The 26841-nt window shown below is 50.8% G+C and overlaps 2 protein-coding genes across 3 annotated transcripts in view; one reads left to right on the top strand and one right to left on the bottom strand.

Moving 5' to 3' along the window:
* Window positions 1-4199: 4199 nt before the first annotated feature.
* On the bottom strand, window positions 4200-9827 carry LOC104695071 (lipase member K-like). The gene is made up of 9 exons (XM_010408637.4): window positions 9745-9827; window positions 9487-9604; window positions 8627-8825; window positions 8260-8369; window positions 7977-8113; window positions 7406-7543; window positions 7223-7294; window positions 6126-6194; window positions 4200-5206 (listed from the first exon to the last, which is right to left on the bottom strand). Exons 1-9 carry the CDS (start codon window positions 9808-9810, stop codon window positions 4973-4975), a joined length of 1143 nt encoding a protein of 380 aa, XP_010406939.2. The 5' UTR covers window positions 9811-9827; the 3' UTR covers window positions 4200-4972.
* Window positions 9828-14068: 4241 nt separating this feature from the next.
* Window positions 14069-26841, top strand: part of RNLS (renalase, FAD dependent amine oxidase) — a 54080-nt gene continuing 41307 nt past the window's right edge. The window contains exons 1-4 of one of the 2 annotated variants that reach the window (XM_039554298.1): window positions 15460-15600; window positions 15703-15785; window positions 16452-16594; window positions 17254-17412. In XM_039554298.1, the coding sequence (XP_039410232.1) occupies window positions 15460-15600; window positions 15703-15785; window positions 16452-16594; window positions 17254-17412 (526 nt within the window). Of the gene's footprint in view, window positions 14339-15459; window positions 15601-15702; window positions 15786-16451; window positions 16595-17253; window positions 17413-26841 lie in introns of those variants that run through there. The other variant, XM_019291390.2, reaches the window with a different exon arrangement.

Genomic DNA, 26841 nt, shown 5'->3' with positions numbered 1-26841 from the left:
CACAGCTGGCAAAGGGCAGAGAAGCAGGAGATTCTCCTCACCAGATCCTCCTCGCTGCGCTGAGTAAAGTTCAAAACCTGGTGATTTGCTGGTGATGAAATGTGCGAGGAGAGCTCAGAGAGGCCGAGCCCTTCCTCACCTCACAAATCCACCCAGCTATCCCTCTCCAATCACACAGCTCCTTGCCAAGCTTTTCTTGCTCATCCTGTTTAGCTCCTTACTGTTGAAATGAAAAAGAAGGTCAGGGCTAGAGGAGTAAATTTCAGCCACTCTGTTTACCCTGGAGGGGCTAACTTGTTACTGACTCTCTGGAATCAAAGGTATATATGTTTTTATTTTTTGGCCTAGATTTGTGCTGCATTAAACAGGGCAGGAATTGATAATGCCATGACTTAGTTTTGAGCTCTGAGGACAGCTGGCAAGGCTGAGCATCTCACTTTCTGGATTCTACCTTATCAGCAGGACTGCTCAGAGATAACCCCTTCAATCACCAAAGCCATTCATCTGCCAGCTTGTAGGAGCAGAGCAGCCCAGCACCAGGATGGGTGAGTCCTCTGTCTGTGCCTTTCACCTTGCCAGGGATGGGAATGGCAGGGTATTGCCAGAAGCTGGCATCAGAAAGATCATCTGCATCAACAGGGCATCCTTGGTGCAGCCCAGTGATGAGAACTGAGCTACCTCTATCTTGTCAGCCACTCCAGGACTCTGGAGAAAAAGCTCGGAGTGAAAACCCGATCAGGTGGATGGTCAGAAAGAGCAGCTCTAGGTTTTCCAAGGCACAGAGATGCTGGTGCCATCTCCCCACCTCGCTGATGCCTGCCCAGCCAGCAGAGCCACTCCTCAGGTGTGGTGGGCATGCTCATGCTCAGCCCAGCAGCCCCATCTGTTCATTACATGGGATTCGTTTATTCTGTTTATTGCAGGTTATTTATGTCAGACCCATCTCTCTATTACACGTGCTGGCCAGCAGTGGTTTGTGGAGCTGTGCAGGATTCTGCCTGCAAGTCTCTGCACGTGGCAGATGACACCCACAGCAGAAGGTTTTAGGACCTCCAATCCAAAGAAAATAAAAATGCTGATGGTCTGGGTGGATTAAACCTCAGTGGGATTAATTTGCAACCTCTGCATCCCCCGCCCTTTAACAGAGAGATAAATATGTTTAAAGGATAAAGCATTGCTCTCTAACCCAAACTGACGTCAGCTGAGCAGCTTGTGGGGCTGCAAAGCTGGGCTCAAAGCGTCATAAGATCCCTGTAAGGAAGGCAGCTGGTGGTGCCACCAGCACCAGCACCAGCACCAGCACCAGCACCAGCACCAGCCACACTGAGGGGCTCTGCACAACACTGAGCCCAGCTCAGGCTCTGCAAAGATATTCCAACCTCTGACCTGAAGAGGGAAAGGAGAGGGATTCACTTCGAAGTCAGTCTGTCAATAGATTGCCTAATAACAGGTTGGCAAAAGTAAGGAATTGGCACACGGGATTGGGAGGCTGTTGCCAGCGATTTGCAACGCAGTCCTGAGGCTGAGGAGGGTGGGTCACACCTGTGTTTAAGGCTGCACCTTCAAACAGCACACTTCAGGTGCCTTTTTCAAGTGAAATGAAGCCAGGCTCGTGTTATTCCACCCACAAACCTGTGAGAACTCAGAGTCCCGAGCACTGGTTTATATTGCTTCCCGATTCTTTCACAAACGACTCAACCTGCTCACCGCACCAGAGAAGCTCAGGAGCCCAGGGCCAGCAGGTCTGGCTGTCACGGGTGCCGCATCAAAGCCGGCTTGCTCTCCCAGGAGCCCCGTGGCAAAAGGCTGTCTGTTTATTTCTTTGTTTAGCCTTTTCTCTGGGGACGCGTTGGCCCGCCAGCCCCGGGACAGACCTGCTGGCTCAGCAGGTGTGGAGCCAGCCTTTCCCACCAGAGCAGCCTGCAATGACAGAGCTCCTGTCCCTCTGCAGGGCGGTGATGGCCTCACTGCACTGCCCTGCGGTCCCTGGTGCCTTCCCAGTGCTCCCAGCAAGGGCCAGCAGGCCAGACTGGGCAGCTGGGCAGGAGCAGGGTGGCAGCCCACGGTGGCAGTGTCACTGGACCTGCCACAGGAGCGGGGCTGGGAAGAGGTCAGGGCAGCCACGGCCCCTGCAGCTGGGATGGGACCACGCGGGTGCCAGGCACTGATGGCAAACAGGAAAACCCTCCCAGAGTGGTAATTTGGGACTTTTGGTCTGCACTGTGTATCCCAGCTGCCCGGGTGCCCACTGGGAGCGGAGGCAGGGAATGCTGTGTCACCCTGGGGTGTCCCCCCTGTACAGTCCTGACCCCAGGGGACGATTTGGGGGTTCTTCACTCATTTATTCCTACACCTCCTGGGTCCTGCCACATGCCTCATCTGCAAATGTCTCCCGCTGCTGGCAGCTGATTTATTTTCATTCCAGCCAGGATTTGGGTCACAGCTTTGTTTCGGGCTTTTAAAGGGGAAAGAAAATGTTTAGGCATAGCAAAAGGAGACAAAGCAACCAAGGAAAAGCCCTTTCGTCCCCATGGCAAAATACCAAGCGAGGCCGCATTTTAAAATTTTTTTGGTTTTTGGCTTTGGGCAAATTGTTGCTGCAGAACTGGAAAGAGAATTTAAAAAAAAAAAAAAGAAGAGATGTGTTTAAATAGGATTAACTTAAGCAAGAATTTGTACTACAGAAAGATGCTTAGAGAATCTCATAAAGACAGAAAAGCAAACAATATCCAAATCCGATAATCTGATCACCTGATAAAATTTACAAGTAATTCTCTTAGTAGAGAGAAAAGTATTTACTGGAAATGGACTGTCTTGAACAAACTGAATAAACAGATTAGGTGACGAGCATTACCTAAAAAGACAATTTTACAGAAAGCTTCCTGGAATGAGGCAGAAGCTGCATACTTGGGGGGAAAACGGGTGGAAAAAGACCAAAATCGCGAGTTATTTGCTGCCATCGATGTGGCTTTGTGATACACCAGGAAACTGTAACAAATGCAAGCTTCTTTGCACAAATAAACGTCATCAAATTCTCATTTTGCTTGCTGCCTTTGCTGCTCAGAGGAGAAAGGCTTAGGGCAGGACGGTGAGGGAAGCAGCAGGGGAACAAGCACGTCATTGCTGTGTCACCGCTGGTGGCTTTGCTCACGGTCCCCCTGGGAAGCTTGTCCCCAAAGGCCACTGCAGCGGTCAGCAAGGCCGGCACGAGGATGTCCAGCACCAGGGAGGAATCTCTGTCCTTCGCTTCAGCCAAGCAAATTATAGCCAGGAATTCTGGTAGCAAAAATAACCCACAGCAGCACTTGGAACGGCTGCTCTCCCCCAGGTTTATTTTCTGGCGTCCCCCAAACCTCTGACTGATCTACGCTGCTTCTCAGGGCGATGCAGATCTTCCAGGAAATTTTAAAGGAAGCACAACAGACCGAAAATCCAACCCTACACCAGTGCCTGATTTTGAGTAATTTCTCCATGAAATATTGCTTTGCCTCACAGCTGGATTCTCCCTCCCTGAAAGCAGCTGGTTCTTCTGCTGGTCGCACCACTGAGGGGTTTATCTGAGGGCCTCAGCATTTTGGGTGACGGGAGCAGCCAAATATTTTATTGCTGTAAAATAACTGCCCTTCTTTCAGGCTAAAGAAAATAATCATCAACACATCACAGCACCTCTGAGATCACCACTCAATCTTATCACCTCTCAGATAAACCCTAAGATGCAGACACTTTGTGAATACCCTAACCCCCCCTTTTTATTTGGACTTTACTCATTCTACACCAGAATCACATGCTGGACTGCCTGACTTGTAATTTCTCTTCAGGATTCATTCATTTCTCACCTCTCAGTCATTGAAAGGAAAAAAAACCGCCCAAACCCAGCCACATTAAAAATGTGATTAATTACAATTTTTATTGAATTCAAAACGACTGGTACTGTTTTATCTCTAGGGAGATGTACTTCTAGTACCTGAAGGGAGAAAGATGGAGAGAAACTATTTAAAAGGGCCTCAAAAACAGGACACAGGGAGTGGCTTCCCACTGCCAGGGGGCAGGGATAGATGGGATATTGGGAAGGAATTGTTCCCTGGGAGGGTGGGCAGGCCCTGGCACAGGGTGCCCAGAGCAGCTGGGGCTGCCCCTGGATCCCTGGCAGTGTCCAAGGCCAGGCTGGACATTGGGGCTTGGAGCAGCCTGGGACAGTGGGAGGTGTCCCTGCCCATGGCACGGGTGGCACTGGAAGAGTTTTAAGGTCCTTCCCACCCAAAACATTCTGGGATCCTAATTCTGGTGTTTTTTACCACAGATCTGTTGGATCTCCTTCTGATCCACCTTGATGGTTTTAAGCATAACAGTGCCAGACCTGAGACAGCAATAATGAACTTTGTGTCACTGATAAAGGCACAAAAAAAAGAAGAAAAAAATAAAATAAAAAGGAAAAAGAGGAAAAGAAAGGGGAAAAAGAAAGGCAATGCAGTGCCAGCCAGGAATAGCACGAAGGCTCCTCCCCCACTGTAGAGGGATTCCTTATGGAACAAGGGCATATGATACCCCTGGAAAGATTGGACAACCCAGGGTTGCTGAGGAAAAGCCCCTGAACAGGCCCCTGACTGCAGGCAGCCCTGAGAGTCCTTGGCAAGGTATACAGCTGCCTGGCTCCCCCCCTCATTAGAGGCCATCTAGAGGGCCTGGGCGTGAATCTTTGCAAAAGTAGATGTAAGTTGGCATAGTTGAACAATAAGGGGAGAACAATGCTTAATCGTATCGGTGTATGTGTCCTTTATCCGGCCAGCTCTCCGGACTCAGTCCCTAACGCCCCACCCTGTCACTGCTCCAGTTAAAAGCAGAATATTTTAATCAACTATATTCAGGTGTTCCAAATAGAGAGAAATTTCAAATACCACCAGAGACAGCACTTAATCTTATGAGATAAACCAGCAAAAAAAAAAAAAAATTGTATCGAATCAAACCAGCATCTTCACAGATGCTTCTTCATGATGTCAAGGATTTCCTGGTACAGAACCTCGGTGGCATCGAGGCCCAGCACAAAATCCATGTGGTTCCAATGGGGAATCAGCTTGTGGTGGACCAGGTTCTTGACCTGGGGGAGGAGGAGGGCGGTGTCCCGGGGGTCGGCCAGGCAGTCCAGCCCCGCGCTCCAGATGGCTGTTGGCACCTCCATGTCCTTCACGTCGTAGAGCGGCGGCCCCACCTGAGGAGATGGAGAAGGGGTTGCTGCTGGAATGCACCAGATGATGCACTGTGCAGGAGGCATCGCTGCTCTTTGGGCACAGAGGGAAGTAAAAACCGGATCTCCTTTCTTCCAGAAAGAAGAGAAACTTCAGTAAAGATGCAGCGTGGCCTTGTGCGCTACAATTTAGTGAGCGAATTTAATTAAAATTAATTAGCCAATTTGTTCTGCCTGGCTAGAAGTTCTGGTTCTGATACTACAGAAGGATTTGATGAGGAGGCAGAACTCTGGCTGCCCTGATCTAATGCTCTTGGATCCTCCTGCTCCCAGCAGGAGGTTGGGCTGGGGACCTCTGCAGCTCCCTCCCAGGAACCCTGCCAGGGTTTGTGGTGACACCTCACACAGTCACCAGCGCTTCCTTCAGCCCAGTGACAGCAGGGAAGTGCTTGGCTGCAAGTTCTTGACACTGAAACGCCTCTGGAGGGTTGTTTCAGCTCCACACCCTCTGGAGGGTTGTTTCAGCTCCACGCCCTGAGGACTTGCCGTGAGGTGATTTGTCAGCAACATCTCTTGTTACCTGAGGTGTAATTAATCCACTTAAGCAGCACGCTGTGTTCTGAACAACTTTTCCTGTTTAAGGAAGAAAGAAGCTTTTTTTTTTCTGTTCTAAGGCTTAACCACTATTTCAGAGACGAAGTTTTTCCCAATATTCAGCCTGGTGTAACCTGAGACCATTTCCCCAAGTGGAAAGCGTCTAATGTTTCATCCCACTTGAAAGGTATTTGCAAAATAGAGCTGAGGATGGAAAACGCAGTTTTTCCAAGCAGAGATCCTGACTTCCAGCTTGTGAAGAGAGGAACACATTAAAAGGAGCCACAGGAGGCATGAATGGGAAGACACCAGGGGGAAGGGAAGGCTGTGGCCATCAGAAGCACCTCACCTGTCTGTAGCGAAGGCTGTTGTACATGTGCCCCCCGTCAAAGGCTCTCAGTGCCCCTCCATGGACTCCCTACAGCAAATTCAGACATGCAGTGGTCTAAGTGAGATCACAGTTCCCTGGGGGTGCAGTCAGCCCTCAAAAGTCAAACCTCAGAAGCTGGGTTTCATCACTGAATGGGCAGGGCTTTTCAAGTGTATCTCACAGGTCTGGCCCTAAGCCCAGAACAAGTAATTATTGTCATGGTTTTGGACAAATGGACAGACATTATGTTTCTGATGTTTGTGGGTAACACCAGGATGGGAAGAAATCAAAAGGTTATAGAAAATGGGTTTGGAACCCTAAATATTCCTTGTGGGCTGGAGAATTGGCCTGAATTGCACAAGCAAAGGGGAAAGGAGCCTCTGAAGGTCTCTTGTCTAACTGGAACAGGACTAGCAGCAATACAAAGTTCAGGGTGGCTGTGGCTTGATCCCTCCTCTGAGCAGCAGCACTTCAGAAAATGGAGTGTAGGTTCTTGCTACAAACCCCACAAAGTTCTTCTGGGGTTCCTGGGCGGGGATTCCACCCTGGGAAGGAGCTGTGCCCTGAGTACAGCCTGTGGCACACGCCTCAGAGAAGGTGCACGGACTGAACCCACGAGCTACAAGAAATTGTGCAAATTTTTAGCTTGGGCAAGAGAAAGGAGAACACAGCTGCAGTGTCAAAGGGCTCTGGTGGTGACTGTTCTCATGCCCACAAGGGGAAGAAGGAGAAATAAGCAGCTTTATCGGTAATAAGCTTGATTGGCTCTTGTCCAGAAGAATCTCTGCCACTAATGGCACTTGGGCTGCAGGGCAGGAGTGGAGCTGGTCTGAAACGAGACCCCTGGAATGTGCCTGCTGTGGATGCAGGGTACTCAGCTCCAAGTGTTCCTCTTGACAGATCCACTCCTTTGGGGCCGCTCGGCTCAAAAATCTGCCGAGCATTTTGTGGAGGGGTGAAAACAAAACATGCAAAGATCGGACAAGGGTGTGTCTCACAGCAACCAGCACAGCAGGCTCCCCACGAGGGACCAGTGCCACTCTGTGTGGCACGGGAAGGAACCTGGGAAGGCTTACCTGCAGCCAGTGGATGATGTTCTGGACTGAGGACCCCGCCGGGCTGTGTCCCGCGTACACATCGAATCGGCTCTGCGAGGACACGAGCACATTTTACAACAGGATTCACCTGGCTCCGCAAAACAGGGCACTGCCAAGGCTTTGTCCTTCAGAAGGACCCTCTGCAGATTTATTCCCACATACCATGTTTGTGTTCTTCCAGTTAAACCCGAAAATCATAGCCAGGATGCCCTTGCAGACCTTTGAGCAGATGCAGAACCTGGAGAGGAGCAGCTGCCCCAGGGCAGTGTGTGGTAGGAACTCCCTGGTGCCGAACATCTCCTGTAAAATTGCAAACGTTCTCATCAAAAAGGAAGTCTGGTCGTGCTTTTCCCCAAGGCACCACCACTTTACATCTTCTATTTTGTCCCTGTGTTAAGGTTGCCCGTAGCGAAGCCTCCCTTGCACCCCATTAAATGCTTCTGTTCCTTGTTTTCCATGGGCATGATCTCTTACATTCATGGCAGGGCTCAATCCACAGCCTCTGCATCAGTTTTATTCCCCAACGTTTTGGCTCTGATTCTGCCAGAACATTCTGGGGAGCAAATTCAGGACAGGACTGGAAGGTTCTGTAGTGAGATGTGTGTTTCTCTTCATTACGAAAGTGGAGCGCAGAGCTCCCCTCTCTGTAAACAACCTGAAATATTCCACAGGTAATTTCACAATCCCCATGAAAAACTACATTTTGGCTGGGCAGAACATAGTGCAGACCAACCTTAAGCCCGTAGTCGGAAAAGAAGGCGAGCTTTCTGAACGGGCTCTGAGCAAATATCACCGTGGTCACGGGTGCCAGAGCCAAGAACACCTTGATTTTCTGAGCCAGCTGGGGCATAGTGGAAAAGGCTATAAAACCTGGGAGGGGGAGGGGGGAAGCAGAAAAAAAAAAATGGTTTACTCTTTCAAGGCACTCATGCTCACAGTTTAATTTCAGTGGGTGATGTTACAAATCTCAGAGGGGATGGAGATACCTCATGCTGTGGTCAAAAGGACCCACTCACCTATGGTGGTGCCTTGGGAATGGCCGATATAATACAGCTGTTTCTGTCCTGTTTTCTGCTCGATGAAGCTGATCATGGCTGGGAGATCGTACTTAGCCATCTCATCGAAGCTGCAGAGGGAAGAGCAGACATCCTGCTGAGAGGAGCAGCACCCACACCTGCACAGCCGTCACCAGCAAACCACAAAACCAGCAGGGAGGGCAGGACCACCCCATGAACTTCTTCATCCTACTGAGTTTTCACATGGGGTTTTCACTCAAAATGGGTTGGATGTGCTTCAGTCCAGCCTGGTTCACTCATCCCCCAGCTAGGGCAGCGTGGCCCTGACAGAATTCAGCTGTTCCTGAGATCCTCAAACGCATTTTACCTGAAAGCCCAGAATTCATCCCGTTTGGGAGACAGGGCCAGGTGTCTCCTGGACCAGGTGTTCCCTCTGCTGTTTCCTATCCAAACGTCGTAGCCAGCATCTGCGAGGATGAAGCCCAGGCTGCTGTTGGCCAAGTTGGTGATCCAGGAGCTGCCTTCTGCCAGGAGACCATGCTGCAGGAGTGCCACAGGTCTCGCACCTGCAAGACAGGCAGCACGATGGCTCTCTGCGTTTTTAATGCTGTCTGGCACCTTTTGAGATAGTTTATGGAGTGTTATCCCCATGGCAGCCAAAATCTGTGGAGGTTTGTGTTGGTGTTCCCTTAGATTTCATTTAAAAAGCAGGTTTGCTACGTTAGCCCCAAAATCTCTGGGAGTGCTGGCAGAACTTGGGCTGCCCGGGGAGCTCTGCAGGCAAACACGGAGGAGCCTGGGGATGTGATGGGAAAAACGCACTTTCTCATGGATCTAGCCCCCTCTCCCGGTTACCACCCCTCACAGGACAAGAGGATCCCCTGGAGGCTCCTCAGGGAGCACCAAACCAGTCTGCTGACCCACCAAAAAGCTGCAGGAGCACGTTTTGGGAGCCAGGCTCCCAGGAAAAAACCCCAAGCTTTATGCCCAGGATGGATGGGCTGCCTCTCTCTGCTGGGATTGCAGCCTGACCGTCAGTGCTCAGGGCTCCAGGAAGGGTGAGGGAACATCCCCGGCAAGGGATCAGCCTTCCCTGCAAATCCTGGTCCGTCAGAACTGATGCTACAGATGCCAAGCCTCGGGGAGCCTTGCAAACCCTCTCCCACCAGCCCTGGTGTCCCAGTGAAGGGCTCAAGGTGTGGGTGTCCTGTATGGCACCAGTTTTACCTTGGCAGCCGGCGTTCGCTCTCCCATGAGGAATCCTGTTCAGCTGAAGGATGTAGCCATCCTCTGTCACCACGTTATACTCCTCGCTGGGGTAGCCCCAGAAGGAGACCATTTCACTCTGCAACGAGAAGAAAGCCAAAAACGCCGTTTTCAGGGCTCCCCCAGGGAAATCCCTAGATGTAACATTTAACTGTCGTTATTTAATGCTGGCTGTTTCCCAGACACTTCCTGCCTCTGCTCCGAAGCCATCACACTTACGATGTTCATCCCTGCTTCCGGATTCTTAGGAAATCGGGAATTCAAGTGGCATTCCCCAGAGGCCATCCCGTGGAGCACGGACACCAGAGCTAGAGCCAGCCACATCCTCGCTGCACCTGGAACAACACACCCCCAGAGTCAGTGCCAGGGAAGCAGGGGCGATGTCCAGCAGGGAGAGGAGAGATGTGGGCAGGGAAACACTCAGGTAGGACCCAGACTCGGCCTGGTGGCCTAGATGACCACTTAAAAGCGTTAATGCCCATGGGGTGGCTCAGGAAACACACCTCAGCAGGGATCCTTCCACAGGGAGGTGGGACAGACCTTCAGGAATTCCTGCAAGAGGCCAGGCAACAATCCTTGCAGTGCTCTGCAGACCACTGGGAACTGCAAGAGGTTAAAATCATGGAATCACAGAATGGTTAGGGCTGGGAGGGACCTTAAAGCCCCTCTCATTCCAACCCCCTTACACCACCCCAGGTTGCTCAGAGCTCCATCCAATGTGGCCTCCTTCCAACACAAAAGGACGTGGGGTGTTACTTGTCCTATCAGTGACCGTGCAGCACCACTTCTCCACTCTCTCTTCCCGGGAAAGGGGATGGCCAAGAGGGAGAGCTCTGTCCCATCACCCTGCTGTTTGCATCACCACTATTTACACCACTTTGGCAGTGTTAACACCACTGCCCAAGCCTCCCCAGGAGGGAGAGGGAGGACGAGTAAGATCCAGCACTGCCTTCTCTCCCTAAATAGAAATAAAATCATGACAAGAAAATCTCTAACTACTTGCCCTTCTTGGTCATTGTGAAAAAGGTGAGAATTGATTAAAGTTATTTCAGAGAACGACATTTTTAAGAGCAAGTCTACATGCAAAATGGGGAGAGATGTGTCTTCCAGCAGACCTAGACATCCCTTAATGATACTGGGTTTAACACAGCTTAAAAACCCCTCACTCAGCGTGCTGGAGACTGCAGCTGCCACGGGAGGTGGTGGAGGCAGATGGGAGCAGCAGGTTCTGCACACAGGTGTGGGCATCAGGTATCCCAAACAGGTACGGGAAGGTCTGGGCAGGGTTGCTTGCTCCAACAACTGTAGACATCAGAGACCACAAGGCCACTGGGCAAAGAAAAATCAGGCTGGACCAGCCTCTAGAACTGACCCAGCAAATCAGATTGGGGTCCCCTGTTCCGAGGCAAGCATGGGCCCTAAGTGCCATGAGCTGAGTGCCATTCCCAGCCAGGCTTAGGCCCGGCTCTGCCCAGGCTTTTCCCCCACTCACCTGCACAGAAGTGAAGGCAGCCAGCCCAGCTGAGAGGTGGCACAGCTCCTGCAGGAGGACACAGGGAGATGTCAGCCCCTGGGGAGGATGGGCGGTGCAGGGAAGAGATGGCCAGCCCGGAGGAGATGGTGATGTGGCACACGGCGGTGGCAGAGGATGGGTTGTCACCCCTGGCTGGTGCATGGAGCAGTGCTCTGCATCCCTCTGGAGACAGCCCTATTTGAACTGGCTGCAGGGTGGGGTGGCAGGTGTAAACACCCTGAGATACAGAACATATACATCATTAGGTAACACCACAGTTTAAAAAGTGCAGTTGCCCAGAATTTGTTTGTGGAGGCCGGTTAAATACTGTTTAGGCAGAGTCAAATAACTCTGGATGTTCTGAAGTGATTTCCATTGATAAAGTGGTTTAATTGGTATTGCTGAAGAAAGTTTCCAGCTTCCCATTTCAGTGATGGTTTTATTTATTTACTACAAGAGACATAATTAAGTTATTGCAAGGGAAGATCAAAGTCTAAAATGCATTTCCAGTAGCAGATCTTCTGGTTTAGAAGTGATGATGTTTCTTGTTATACAAAGATGCCACATCTGAGATGGAGATTAAATCCCAGGCAACAGACTGAAAACATCTGTACTGGGTCAGGCTGGGATGGAATTCCCATTCTTCATAGCACAGGGATGGGACACAGCCAATTTGCCATAGCAACTCTCCATACCTTCTTTCACTCCACCCAGTTTTCTCGCTTTTGCTCTCCCAGTTCCCTCCAGCTGTCCCATTTTGGGGTGAGGGATGGAGCCAAGGAGCAGCTCCGTGGGAGCTCAGCTGTGGGCTGGGGTCAGCCCACCACAACACCCTTGTTCTTCACACCCTTACTGGAAGGTATGAGGAATACCTAAGTGCCTTATCCTACAAGTCCCCTGCCAACAGGGAGAGTTATCCCTCTCCATCAGCAGTGCCAGGGCTGGGGCTGCCTCCTGCCCTCCCTTCCTAGATTGCTTTGCTTTGGAAATCGCGGTGAAAGGTCAGTAGGGAAAGGCGTCTTCTGTCTGTCAGCCTGGAATGGGCCTGAGATGTGTCCAAGGCATGCACCCAGATTTGGCAGTTTGTCCCACTTGTATAAACACGCAGTAGAACAGGGGTTCATAATTCAGAGGTCTGGAGGTCAAGGGTGACTTTTTTTTGGGCTACTGAAGCCACGCTGCACCGAGTAAGACACCTCTGACCTTCACCCTCTGAGGAAGCAGATAATGGAAATCTACACTCCAGGGAAAGGGCAGAGCAGCTCTGGTTGCACTCGTCTGGAGGCACTGAAAGGGGCAGGAGCGAGGCTGCACCCCAAAGGAGTCCTGTAGCACCTCAAGAGCGGGACATCATCGTAGGTCTTACAAGGTGCTCTGGCCTCCCAAGGGTCATGTGCAGCTCCTGCTGAAGCACCACCGCTGTAGGGCTGAATGGGATCCAGGAGAGTCCCTTGAACTTCACTGCATGGCCAGACGTGTAAACCCAGCTGCGTCCTGCTGCAGGCTCGCTGACAGTTTGCCAGCCCCCACGGATCATCTCCACATCCCTCTGCCCAGGCATTCCAGAACTGGACGTGGCCTCCAGATGTGACCTCCCTTGCACCAAACGGCAGGGGCGACAACAACCAGGCGGCCCCTTGTCCGCTCCCGTGGCCAGCCTGGGGTTCTCCATCCTTGCAGGGAGAGCACATTGTTGGCTTGTGTCCGGGTTGGTGCCTGCCACCCTTTCCAGTAAGGCTGTTGTGCCACAGCTCCTAATCTGTGTCCCCATACCCTGCCCTCAATCCAGGGCCCCCTGCCACCAGCACATACTTCAAGTAGGTGTTTAGCCCCAGAGCAGGAACATGTCACACATCCAGAGTTCTCACCCAACTCCTGCAGCCCTCTCTTGCATCACCCCTGCTTTCCTTGCTGGCAGTCCCCACGTGCTCATCAGGTGAGCACAGAGCTTTTTCAGTTGCAGTGGAACCTTCAGCACTGCCCATCATGCTCAAGTTTAATAATCAAGTTTTCTATAAAATTACTGCCAGGGATTCTGTCTTAATTCTTCGTATTTGCCTTTTGGCCTCAGCTCTTTAATTGTAATAATGTCTTAATACTGGTCTACATCTAATAGGTGTTAGAAAGCCTTCAAAGGACATGAGGGGGAAGGGTCTGGAGGGGCCACATGAGGAGCACCTGGGGGCACTGGGTTTGTTCAGCTGGAGCACACCGAGGTCAGACCTCACTGGGGCTGCAGCTCCCATCTCTGCTCCCTGGGACAGGGACAGCACCCAGGGAGCGGCTGGAGCTGGGCCAGGGCAGGCTCAGGCTGAGATCAGGGCAAGGTGCTTCCCCCAGAGGCTGCTGGGCACTGCCCAGGCTCCCCAGGGAATGGGCACGGCCCCGAGGCTGCCAGAGCTCCAGGAGCGTTTGGACAGCGCTGCCAGGGATGCCCAGGCTGGGGTTGTTGGGGTGCCTGGGCAGGGCCAGGGGCTGGATCCATGATCCCTGTGGGACCCTTCCAAGCCAGGATATTCTGTGGTTCTATGACTCTGTGACTGCCTTCCTGCCTGCTTCTACACGTAAGAAACTCTGCTGGACTCACCGGCACGCTGAGCTGGCAGTGAGGATCCAGGGAAACACTCAGTGCCATCACCCATTCCCCAGCACCTCTCCCACACAGAACCGCTCGGTGGCCAAAAGGCCAAATATTTGTGAGGTTTGAGAAATCTCCTTTTCACAAAGACACAAGCAAATGGTGGTGACAATGCCCTGCCCAGCCAGGCAGAAGTACAGCCCCACAGGTCCTCTAGGAGACAGCAGAATCTGGAGGGAGGGATCCACAGCAGGGAATAGGGCGAGGTGCCAGCTGGTGTCCTCTGCAGGAGGTGCTGAGGAGGGGACACAACGTCCTGAGGCTTCTTTCCAGGGCAATGGTGTCAAGAAGAGAAAACCTCCCATCGAATGGGAATTCCCAGCTGTGAACTCTTACATGTTGGAGGGTCACTCACACAGTCAATCTTTTATTTTTCTTAAAAGAAAGCCCCAGACTGAACACATGTTCTCCTCCATGACTGCCCCACAACACAAGGGCAGGGGAGACAGGGGCTCCCAGCTCTCTCCAGGAAGTCCAGGTCGCCTCGGAGCTCCCTTTGAAGATGAGCATCACCAACACCTGCCTGTGCCTCAGGCACAACAAGCTCCACAGAGGGGACTTCACGCCACACCTCTGCCAAAGTGTCGGGTTCTGGTGTCCCCCATACCGCAGCGATCCTGTCAGAAGATCTCTGGAACATCTCCTCCCACCCACGCAGCTGGGTAAGGGTAGCAACCCAAATCCTTCCCCCAGCTGCCCACTCTCAGGGCTCTCAGGACGGGAGTTTGTGTTCCCAGGGCAGAGGCATTGCACGCGGTGTCACCACCCCTCAGCACTATCTGCTCTGCGCCCAGCATCCTGCTTTCCTCACACCGAGCCGTGGCTCCTTGCAAAACACCGGCCAGGTGTTGGAGAAAATCCACCAGCACCTTCTGGAAGGTGTCACAGCCTGCTGGGTGGCACCTCCAGCTGGGCAGGGTTTGATACAGCAGAAGCTGTTCAGTAAGGGTGGGTCAGACCCGGCTCTGGAGCGTGCCTGGATCACTGGCAGGGGTGTGTGACACAGGGATTTGTGTGTGACACAGGAGTGTGAGTGTGTATAGGTGTGTGTGTGACACAGGGGTGTGTGTGTGACACAGGGGTGTGAGTGTGTATAGGTGTGTGTGTGACACAGGGGTGTGTGTGTGACACAGGGGTGTGAGTGTGTATAGGTGTGTGTGTGACACAGGGGTGTGTGTGTGACACAGGGATTTGTGTGTGACACAGGGGTGTGAGTGTGTATAGGTGTGTGTGTGACACAGGGGTGTGTGTGTGACACAGGAGTGTGAGTGTGTATAGGTGTGTCCACCATAGGTGTGTGCCCATACAGATGTGTCTGTCCAGATGTGTGTGCCCAGCACAGATGTGTCTGTCCAGGTGTGTGTGCCCATGCAGATGTGTCTGTCCAGGTGTGTGCCCAGCACAGATGTGTCTGTCCAGGTGTAAGTGCCCAGCACAGATGTGTCTGTCTGTGTGTGCCCATGCAGATGTGTCTGTCCAGGTGTGTGCCCAGCACAGATGTGTCTGTCTGTGTGTGCCCAGCACAGATGTGTCTGTCCAGGTGTGTGTGCCCGTACAGATGTGTCTGTCCAGGTGTGTGCCCAGCACAGGCGCGGGGTGTGTGCGTGGCCTCCCCGCCCCGCCCATGGGCGTGGCTCTCCCCGGGGGCGGGCAGCGGCGCGGGAGGCCCCTCCCAGCGCGGGGCGCGTCCGTGTCCATGTCGGTGTCCAGGGGCGTGTTCCTGGGCGTGTCCGTGCCCGTGTCCGGGGCGTGTCCGTGCCCGTGTCCGCGGCGTGCGGCGGCCATGGCGCGGGTGCTGGTGGTGGGCGCGGGGCTGACGGGCGCGGCGGGCGCGGCGCTGCTGCGCGGGGCGGCGCGGGGGCAGGTGACCGTCTGGGACAAGGCGCGGGGCGCAGGTGGGTGCGGCGGGGGGCGGGCCCGGCGTGTCCTGCGGGGTGTCCTGCGGGGTGTCCTGCGGGGTGTCCTGCGGGGTGTGGCGTGTCGCGGCGGTGTCTGACCGGCTGTCGCGCAGGGGGGCCCGCATGAGCACGACCCGCGCGAGCGCGGCAGCGCCGACCTGGGCGCGCAGTTCGTCACCTGCGAGCCGGAGCTTGCGGGGCCGCGGCTCAGGTGAGACCCGCCCCGCCCCGCCCCCAGCGCTCCGGCCCCGGCCCCATCCCGCTGATCCCGGCCGTGCCGCGGTGGGGAGCGCGGGCTCGGCAGGGTGTGGTGGCCCGGCCGGGGGGCGCGGAGGGACCCCGGTGCGGGGGCTCGCTGCGTGCACAGGTGCCGTGCTTTCACCCCAGCCGACACCCAGAGCCCCGCAGCCGCCCGCTCGCTCCCCCGCCGGCGGAGTCGGCGGGAGGAGGGGAGGGGTGAAAGCTGGAAAACTCGCGAGTTGGGGGTGGAAGAGGCAGGGGGAGTAGCTGCGTGTAAAAAGGCAGCATTTGCGTGGAAAGCAGGGCAAAGGCAGGTGCGTTCCGGGCGCCTGTGTCCAGCGGCTGGAACACTCCTGCGCTCCCCGCTGGAGTTTGTGCTGGCGTTCAGAGCTCTGGGGAGCTGCATCCATTCCTCTGCTTCCGGGTCACAGCGCTGACAGATCCATCACAGGGAGCCCTGCTTGCGGTAAAGGGCCGGGCCCAGTGCAGTGGCAAGGTGGTTTGTTGTTTTATCGCTGTATTTGTGCATAGCCAGCCTTGAAATGCAGCCTGCTAGAATTCGAAAGTCAGGCCGGTCTTAATTTCAGTCGTGGAAAACAGAGCGACTTTTCTCACTTGTGTGTTTGTTCCTTTCAAGCTTCTACGAGGAGCTTCTGTCTCACGGCATCCTGAAGCCGCTGACCGCTCCCGTGGAAGGGATGGTGGCGAGAGAAGGCTCCTGCAATTACGTGGCATCCCAGGGCATCTCCTCGGTTGTCAAGTACTATTTAGAACAGTCAGGTAATGCTTTTTGGATACCTTTGTGTGAAGGGAAGGGTTTCAGTGGTTGTGTTTTTGACGGTGCCTTTGAACGGTCTTTCGGATTTAAATCCCTGATGAGGATGTTTAAGTTCCTTGTTTGAGGATGTTTAAGTTCCTTTGTTTGTTAATGTATGCCTGGAAGCTGCTGGAATGGTGTCTGTGAGCTCTGTGAACTTCCAAGTCCTGCAGATATAAAAGTCTCTATACAAACAGAACATCTGCTGTGTAACTGGGGGCAGAGGGGTGAGCTGCACCCTATGTTTTGGAGAACGGATGTGAGCCTGCTGGGTAGAGAGTCCTTTGGAAAAGGAGTTTAAACTTTCTGACTGCTGCCTTAGGTGTCGTGGGGCAGAACCACGTGTACAGTTCAGTGACTAATTTAATCCTGCTTTGAAAAATTTGAGCTGTAAGAGTAGTCAGGCTTTGGTCCTTCCATGCAATTGTTTTCATATTTTTTTTAATCAGCTGTTTTTTTAAAGCCTAATCTTGTAAAAAAAATAGCTATGTTCCTGCCCTCTGGCAGTGGGAAGCCATTCCCCCTTGTCCTGTCACCCCATCCCTTGGAAATAACTCTCTCTCTGCCTTTTCCCTGTGGAATTCACTGCCACGTGCATTTAACTGCTGCTTTTTCCACGCAGGTGCAGAGGTGTCCTATGAGCAGCACGTAACTCACCTCTCTCTCCGGGATGGGAGGTGGGAAGTCTCCAGGAAAGCGGGGCCCCCGGAAGAGTTTGATGTGGTTATTCTCACCATGCCGGTCCCACAGATTCTCCAGCTGCAAGGTGACATTGTGAACAGTAAGTTCAGACCTCCACATTGCAGGTATCTAATCCAGAATGGCAGTTGAGCATCTTACGTGGCAAAAAACTCCCTCAACAGTCTGAGCTGCTTAATTATCCCACCAGGACAGGGTGGAAAATGGTGGGAGGTGGGTAATTTCAAGGCCACATGTGTGGTGTGTGACCAGTAGTACCTTGACAGCAAAACCATCTAAATAGATGAGTCAGTTTTGAGTCTGATCTTTAATTTTTTTGCTGACTGCTAAAGCAGGGCTTGTCTTTGTGCAGCTTGAAAGTAGTTACTGGATTGAGCAAGTTTTCTTGAGCATGTCTGTAAAGAGAAGTGTTTTCGTTACAACCTCTGATTTTGACCTTTGCGCCCAAGTAGGTAACTCTTCTCTACGAACAGGACTTCTCTGCTAATTGCTGTTTTGTGAGCCCTCTCATTTCCCCTGTCCCTCTGCCATGGAAAGCAATGGTGGGCCTGGCACATCCTGTCTTTGCTAAGGTGGTCTGGTTAATAGTGAAAGAAATAAAAATAGAAAAATAGAAAATAGAAGAAAAACAGAGGGAGTGTTTTTTCAGAGCCTTCCCGAGGTTCTGCTAGTCTGCATCTCAAGGCCTTCCCCAGCTGGCACTGATATCTTTGCAGATTGTTTTTCTGGGGGTAATTAAATCCTTTCTTGTCCAGAAAGCAGGCAGGTCCCCTTCAGAAGATGTAATGAAGGTGAACAGTTCATTTCACTTGCTCTGGGGAGAGCTGGAGCGGTCAGATGCTTCCCACGACATTGTCTCTTTTCACCGTCTGTGTAACTACAGGATCGACTTTTATCTGAGGGAATCCAGCAAGTTTTGTCTTCTCCTCCCCTTCTTCCTGTTTCTCTTCCCTTCTCTTCCTGTTCCCTGTGTGAGACCAGCTTCCAGATGTCCTGCCAGCTGTTAATTCTGGATCTCAGGCTGTGGGAGTGACTCCCCATGCCCTGGAGTTCCTTGGCATGGGAGATATCGGCATCTTTACTCCTGTTTCTTTGGGCTAAGAACTGAGGGGAAGAATAGGTGAGGGGAGTGTTAGGAGGGTGTTTCAGAGCCTGAGCAGGGTGCAGTTTCAGGTCTGTTTTGACTTACAGTGGGTCAGGTACATCACTGGGTGTCTAAATCTCAACCTGATTCTGACTGCACGTCAGAGAGCCGAGTTCTGCTGGCAGGGAAGGTGGCTTTTCCTGGACCCACCTCACTTGGGATTTAAGATGGGATTTCGTGACAGCTGCTGAGAGGAATAGGTGTTCTCTCCCCTCCACACTGACACTTTCTTGTCATTTGTATGCTCTGGTCTCCCAAATCCGGGGCAAAATCTGGCGGTTCTAACAGGAACCGTATTTGTGCGTTCCCGGTAGCGATTCCAGCTGCTCCTGGAAGGGGAGGTTCCTGCTGCCTGTTGGAAACTTCCCCCCAGCTGTAACTGCGGGCAAGAGGGCTCCTGTTGCTGCTGTGGGATGGAGCAGGACATGTGCAGAGCTGGAGGAAGGAGGGGGCTTCCTCCTGTGTGGCCAGCGAGGGTCACGTGTGGCCACTCGGCCGTGGCGGGCAAGTGGCTGAAAGGGCAGAGTTTGGGAATACAGCTGCCTTCCCTGCTGGCCCTTACTGTGTAGAAGAAGGACTCTGGAGCTAAATGAGAGATGTGCCTGGGCAGGGCTTATCTCAGTCGCTGTTGTGGTTTGGGATGAGGAGAGTTGAAGGAGCCAGTTTTGGCTGTTCCTGCACAGCTCTGCTTTTCAGCCTTCGCTGCTTTGGTGTAACATCCCTGCTCTGGCAGCTGCTTCGCCAGGGGCATGGATGGGTTTGAACCTCCCCCACATCCCCCATGGTCTCCCTTCCCTTGCCCCATCTGGGGGTGCTCTCTGGGGTGCCTTTTGGGGGTCGGTTTTGCCAGGGGTTGAAGTGCTGGCTGGGGGCCTCTTGAACCACTGAGGTGTACCTGGGTCTCCCAGCTCACAGCCAGGTGAAGTTTGAAATGGGTTTTGCTGAGGTGTTGCTAGCATTAATGTATGGATAAAGGCTGTGAGGGAGAAGGAGTGAAGGAGCAGCTGGGCAGGGTAAGGGGTGCTTTGATCCGTCCGTGGGGGTTGGAATTAGCCTTTGACGTTGGTGGGTAAAGGAGCCTGAGCTGGAGAGTTCAAGTGACTTGCCAGAGGTGGGAGTTCACCCCTCCAGGAATTCACCATTTTCCTGTTTGAGGGAGGGGGTCTTCTGCCTCCCACGTGTTTTTGAAAACAATTTTCACTTATTTGCACGATATTCGGAAACTTAAGATTTTGAAATAACCTCTCAAATTTCACATCCAGTGGCAAAGTTGCTGTTTTAATACTTTAACTCGGCAGACTAAACTAGACTGGATGGTTTTTGTGTCCTTTAACCTCTCAGATGAGCCTGAACATGATGTCATTGTGAAGCCAAGTGCATTTAGGAGAAGACAGAATTAAGTGGCCTTTGGCAACCTAAAATTACCATTTTATATGGGCTGTGTGGGAAATGAATGTTGCAGATTTGCTTCTCTCGTGAGTGAAAAGCCAAGTCTGCGATTAATGGAGAAGTTAGTGTGTGAACACACTCAATTTTTAAAAATAGATATGAAACAAATAATGTAATAAATAGTGTGTTTATATACATATATATATATTTTTTTAAATCACCTTAATTTTCAACCTTTATTCATTCTTTCTACAGTTATCACCCCTAAATAGATGCAGCAGTTGCATATTTAGCAGCAGCAGAGCCAGAAGTACTTCCAGCATGACTTCTAGTAGCTGCTGGATAAAGGGTTAACTCCTTGCAACATGTTTGGAACAACAATAGGTGGCAGCAATCAAATGATGTTTAGGACATTCAGCTTGCACAGCTAAATTAAATTTACTGCACTGATTTGAGCTTTGCATATTCTGGTAGTAAATATTGGGGTAATGCAGGAGATAAAAGGGAAATGAATAAACGTTTCTGAGGTTTGTAACATCAGTTCAAGGAAAGGAATACATTTACTTAGAAGTAGGATCTTTGCAAATGAAAGGACAAGATTTTGTAAATGTTCATCATCCAGTAGTATTTCCGAGGTGCTGGACTGTTACATTGGCTGCTGATGTTAGAAGAATCCCGGATTTATATCCCAGATTCCGTATGATCACCAAGCACTGTGGTTCTTTCTGTGCTTTTTCAGATCAGCTGGACAAGCCTTCCTGTTACTTCTGTTGTTTAGCTCGAGGCTTTTGGCAACACGGCAGTCTGAGGTCGCGACGATTTGCCGTAGTTTTTTTATTTGTGTGCTCAGAACGTTTTCATTATGTCTCTTCCCCTGGCATTTCAAATTACACTTCTGCACGTTTAAGCTGCTAATAAAAGAGGATGGCTTGGCTTTTGCTTCGAGCCTGACCTATTTTTTTTTTTTTTTCCCATCTGTGTGAATGTCCCACATGTTTTAAATAATACAAGCTGATGAGAAGATACAAGTGAAACAGGGCTGTATTTGCGTGGGAAGGCTTTATGATGTGAGTTAGGAAAGCACAACTCTGATAATTTTTCACGAGTCACAAGTCCTTGCTGAGTGGATATGTTTATTTTTGGATAGCACGATGATAAATTTGGAATTCTGTGGTTCCAGTTCCAAGCAATCTGAGCAGGGCTTATCCAGCTTGGAGCTCTCATTACCTAACAGATCTGAAATGTCCAGTGTAAACATGTACACTGATTTGTTAGTCGCTTATCAGGGAGCTGAGGCCACAATGTGGGAATATTTGGGCTTTCTGGAAACACAAGGAGTTCCTGGCCATGGTCCTTTTCAAACCTGTCACCCATCTGCCCTGGGAGCACCCCAGTTCTGCCTGAGGCTGTGGCAGGGGAAGGGTCTGTGGTGAATTCGGGTGATCCCTGGGATGGGAGTGTCAGAGGCGGTGGCTGTGTTCCCAGGGCTGCAGCAGGAACAGGGAGCATCCCTCTGCAGGAAACCCTCCTGCCCTGCCAGGCTCTGTTTGCAGGATTTGGCCCCCCTGAGCTTTTGGTTTGAAGCCGTTCCCTTGTCCTGTCCCTCCAGCCCTTGTAAAGAGTCTCTCTCCATGTTTCCTGTAGCTCCTTCAGGCCCTGGAAGGACACAGTGAGGTCACCCCAGAGCTTCTCCTCTGCAGGCTGAACAATCCCAGCTCTCCCAGCCTTTCCTCCCAGCAGAGCTGCTCCATCCCTCGGATCATGGCCGTGGCCTTCCTTTGGGAGGTTGCTTTTCTCTTGGTCGAGGATTTGGATTTGCTCCTGGAATGGTCTGACAGGCGTGAGGGAGGCAGGGAGGAGAAGGTGGGACTGCACATCTGGGGAGCAGGGGAGTGTCTGAGGAGGAGCAGCTGCCACCAAAACCTCTCTGTCAGCCTTCAAAGCAGGTGGAGCCCCTCCGTGTTCACTGCCTGCTGCAGCTCGGGTATAGCCTCTCTGAGGGAGTACTGCTAAAAATAAAGGCTGCTGGGGCTGGAATTGCACATCAGGAGGAAAAAAATCAAAGTAGGCCGTGTGTGTTCTTAAGCGTGTGTTTGACTTAGTCTGTTTTTAGGTGGTTTTTTAATATCTAGAGTGCTTATAATGGGCTTATTCTGCAGTTACTGAGCATGTTGGAAGCCTATCAAACACACTGATCCCAGAGCCCCTCTCCATCTGGGACGTGTGGGGATTAACCCCCGTATGCGTGAGCACGAGAGGCCTGAAAAGGAGAGTGAAGTAGAATCTGTATTAGATAAAGGGCTACTTTGCATTTTGGTGTTGTCAGCCGGGGCTGCCTGCCTTGGGTGGAGAGCTGGAACTCTGATTTGACAGATCGCAGGGTAAAACAGAAGGAAAAAAGCCAGGTACAATGCTGGAAGAGCAAAATATGCAGCTTCTTGTCTTCAGGCTGGGTTCCCACTCCAGGGGAGCCCATCCTTTGGCCAGACCAGCGTGCCAGCTCCTAAAAGGAAACTCTGCAGAGAGGGTGAGTCCCACTCTGCCACAGCATCACCTCTTGGTGCCTGGAAACGTGGCCAAAGCATTTCTTCCGGCAGCCCCTTGCTCCTGGTCCTGCCCCGCCTCCAGCTGCAGCAGCACCCCTGTCTGGGGGACCACAGACACACGGTCCCCCCCGCCCTTTCCCCCCCAAAAAAGGGTGGAGGAGTTATTTTTAGCAGGCTCAGTGGTGTGATCCTCAGTTCACCATGTGGCCCACAGACTTGCTGGCACATTCTGCTCTTCCAGCAAGGGTAGGGGAGCAGCTCAGGGGCCGGGCGAGTGGCTGAGCCCTCTGCATGCTCGTGATTTTGCGGTCGGAGTCCTAAGCTTGGGTTTCCTGTGCGGTCCCAGGAGGGATTCCAGAGCACCTGCACGTTAAACTGGCAGCAGGTGGTGCTGATTGAGCTGAGCTGGCTTGAAAAAAAAGTTACTTCTGACATGTAAGGCAGCGCTGCTTTTGTGTGCTGATGCTTTTTAAGTCTGCCTGACGTGGCTGTTTGCAATTCCTTGAAGCTGGACCTGCTTCTCTCCCTGGTTTGGCACGGTCCTTCAGCACTGGGCACTTGGTCACAGACCTTTGTCGAGCTCTTTTGTGTCATTCCAGTCCCCAAAATAGAGAATGGGACCACAGACATGTTGGATCAGCTGAACACGAGCCCGTGTGCACAGACTGGGGTTTTTTTTCTAGATACTAAAGGTGATGGTATTTGAACACAGGACGTACTTGGAACAGAACAAATAAATGCTCTGAAGTTTGTTTATCCCAACAATAAACAGATACCTCTCAGTGTTTCCCAGTCTTTGGTTCTCTCCAGGGATTATGTTTAGATGGAGAAATCTTTCCAAAGCTGCTCTTTGCCATGAGCCTAAAAGGAAGGGGGGAAAAAAAAAAAGTTCCTTGCCAAAAAATGAGACCAAACTGAGCAATTCTGAAACTTCTTTATTTGTGTCTTGTGGGACATGTGTTTTAGGAGCTGGTGGTTTCTGTGTTGTAGGAAGCTGGGATGTGCTATAAGATCTTATTCTTCAGGAAGTCCAGTTAGGGCATTTTTACCAGCCTTGAATTTTCAGATCCTGAATGTGAAGTGGTTTTGATGGTTGGTTTTGGGAAACAGCGATAATGTTATGTGTCACCTCTCCCTTTGAGTAAAATCCCTTTTTGGTTTGTTTGTTTGTTTGGAGTTTTTCACTTGGGTTTTTTTTGAAAAACGTGTTTGGGAAAGCTCTCCCTCCTTTCCCGTTACCAAACCTTCTGGGCACACTTGAGAGAGAGAAATGTGCAAAGGTGACCACAGGCTGATTGGGATTTTATAGCCTTCTTTTTGATGTGAAATCTGCCACTCAAACTATGGCTTTTATAGAGCTGAAAACCTTTGAAAAGTCTGGTGCAGGTTTGCAGGCAGTCTTTACATTTAATTGCTTGCTTTGGGATTTATTTATTTTTTAGTGCCGCAGTCAAATAGGCAGACACAAGTCTTCACTGGACAGCGCTTTTTAGATGTGTTCTCATAGCTTAGGCTGTGCCTCTGGACTGGATGGGGCTTTGTGGATTTCTAGAGGATTATTTTAATGGTTGCTGGCCACTCCCATCACTGTAATTGAGAGCATTCTTTACAAAGATTATCTTTACCTCCCACGGACACATCTGTGAACGTCTCAGTTATTTTTGCAGTCCACATCTGGATTAGAGCAGGGAGAAAAAAATATTAATTTTAAACCTAATGAGGTTTTGGCCCCATTGAGTCAAACCTAAATTTTGCATGGAGCCTGCTGTCAGCTTTCCACACTTGGCATCATAACTTCCAAGAGTGTTGGTATGCTGTTGTATTTAAAAAAGCCTCAGGAATAACTTACCCTCAGACACCTTTTGTAGAAACCAAGTTCTGTTCCTTTTCCTGAGCCATCAGGCAAGGTGTAATAGATGGGTTGGGATTTACCTGGGCTGCCTTGGAATTTATTACTGACTGCCTTGCTCTTCCTTAGGGTTTGAATACCCTGCTCTACCCACCTTGTCAGAGATACTCAAAGCACTCTAACTGTTCTTTAGAAAAGGGAGAGCCTTGATTAACTCTGTTTGGGGACTGGTGCAGTTTAGGAAGTGGAACAGGCTGGGTGAGAAATGAAGGTGGGATTGGTCACCTTTATTGACTTAGCTGATGCAGCACCTCATGTTACAGCGATGGACTTAGCTGCTACAAGTTATTTAAAGTGTAAGGAACCTACTGCCTTGTTGAAATGGATTAAAGCTATCTCTTCACTTGATTTATTGGAAAGAACAAGGGACATGCAAATAAGGCTTTCCAGAGTCAGTCCTGGTGCACCAGTAGCCTCTGATTCTACTCCCAAAGTCATCCTTTAAGAATACAGCTCTGCCAGGATGTGGCTGAGTGGTGCAGCTCTGCAAAGGCACAGAGGATAAGTGTACACCTCTCCATAAAGAGGGATTTATTGCTCTCTTCCAATTGGATTTATACTTTAGGGAGAACGGGGTGGATGCCTATGGAAATCTGGGGAAGTAAATTTTATTCAGTGAACTGTGTACAGGCAGCAAGTGGTTTAAGTGCTGTAAAGTGACTGCAGAAGGAGAAGGTGGTGTTTGAGTGTGTAAAGCACAAAAGAAATGGATTTGCTGTCTGTTGCCACGTCCACTTCTCTCTGGCACAGCAGGAGGTGTGTTTAGGAACACTGATGAGAAACCCTTTCATCTATTCTGATTTAAGCCACGCTGGTTGCAAAGCCAGCATTCACATTTTCTAATGGATATTACGCTCAAAACCAACTTAAGAGCAGGAGAAAAATGTTAACTTTGAAATGACCACTTGTCTTCAAGTGGCTGAACTATAGCTAGGATTTGTGCCCAACTCCATGGAAAAGATGGGACACTTTCCCTAAGACAGAATTTAGCAAAAGCTTAATTTTCTAGTCTGAAGAAAATGCCACATAGTCCTTACTGAAACAAGGAAATTTGCCTCAAATTTGGGGTGTACGTGTAGAGAATCATAGAATGGTTTGAGAGGGACCCTAAAGGTGATCTTGTTCCACCCCCTGCCATGGGCAGGGACACCTTCCACTGTCCCAGGCTGCTCCAAGCCCCAGTGTCCAGCCTGGCCTTGGGCACTCATTGTAATAATTAAATACTGACATTCCTTCTGTCCAAGATGCTGGCCCTTTGCAGATGTTTCAGAAGGCATCACATAGTAAATGATACCTTTAGATGTCAGTGTAAGTCTGTTTGCCTCGTGCTCATGCTGCAGGATCCTGGCCCCGTTAGCATCTGCACCCTTGGAAAGAGGTGAACTAATAAATGACCTGTCTGTGTCAGAGTGCTGCCAGGGAGGCATTCTGGTCTCAGTTTGTGTGCTGCTTAACATACTGGGAGGGGTCATGGTTGTGGCAGGCTTTTCAAACTTCACTCCTCCAAGTTTTTGCCCCTTGGTTCAGAATGCTGGGTGGTGTCCCCAGCTCTCCCCTGTCTGCTGGTGACAGTCACGACGCCGTGTTTGCCGCTTCAGGCACTGAAACGCCAGCAGGTATTTGGAAAATAAATGTAACACATCGGCTCTTTTTTTTTTAAAACCCTTAGGAGGTGGTAAAATGCCTCAGCAATCCCACGGGGAAGGGGTCTGACAGTTCCTTGTGAGTAGCTTGAGGCTTGTTTGGGAAAAGGTTTGGCTTTTGTGTCTCGGAGGTGCTCAAAAACACGGGGTAGTTTTGGAACCAGTCTAAGGGGGATTTTCAGGTGGTTTGCTGGTCTGAGCTGGGGTTTACATCAATACTAATTTTAAGGGGTTTGGCTTTGTGTTTTTTGAGCCTGCGTAAGTCTTCTGGCAGTGGAACTGTGCTGCTGATCTGTGTGTGTTTATAGGCAGTGAGAGACATTCTTACTTGGCTTATTTTAAATTAGCATTTGTTCTTTTCTGTTTCTTTTTTGTCATGTTGCCTTCAGCCATACGTCTTATCTCCCCACTTTCTGGTTTTTTTTGGTGTGTTATCTCTTGTATTTTACTGTAAAGTCAAATGTCAAGGTATTAGAAATTAATAACAGTTTGTGGGGGTTTAAGGTTCAATTTTAAGTGAGTACCTGCGTGGGGTTCTTTTCTTAATGGGATTTGCAAGGCAGGTAAGTCTGGACCGTGTTTTATTACATCAGTATTCCTTCTTTTTTTTTTTTTTCTTCCTCCTTGTCACATTTAGCTGTTAGAGCCAAGAGCCACCATCAATAAAGGCATTAAGGATTTTCCAAGAAACAGTTCCTTGTAGCAGGAGGAGGGGAGAGTTTGGCTTTAGAATACAGCATTTGGTATGATGTACTAATATCAAGGATTTTTTCTTCCATCTGGTATTTTTTTTTCAGCCTCTGGTAGGTTGCAGCTGATCTGTCAGTAACTTTCAAGGAATCCTATTCTTATTTTCCCCCTCCACTGTGTCACATTTTGA

Source organism: Corvus cornix, chromosome 6 (assembly GCF_000738735.6).
Source record: "Corvus cornix cornix isolate S_Up_H32 chromosome 6, ASM73873v5, whole genome shotgun sequence".
Taxonomy (NCBI): Eukaryota; Metazoa; Chordata; class Aves; order Passeriformes; family Corvidae; genus Corvus; species Corvus cornix.
This window is presented reverse-complemented; position numbering and strand designations above follow the sequence as displayed.

What these genes read in the sequence shown, in the direction of transcription:
- LOC104695071 (XM_010408637.4), bottom strand. Translation starts at nt 9,810, where the DNA reads ATGGCCTCTGGGGAATGCCACTTGAATTCCCGATTTCCTAAGAATCCG. An exon ending in CGGAAGCAGGGATGAACATC is followed by an intron (nt 9,605 to 9,744) that starts GTAAGTGTGATG and finishes TTCTCGTTGCAG; the next exon opens with AGTGAAATGGTCTCCTTCTG. An exon ending in AGCGAACGCCGGCTGCCAAG is followed by an intron (nt 8,826 to 9,486) that starts GTAAAACTGGTG and finishes CCTGTCTTGCAG; the next exon opens with GTGCGAGACCTGTGGCACTC.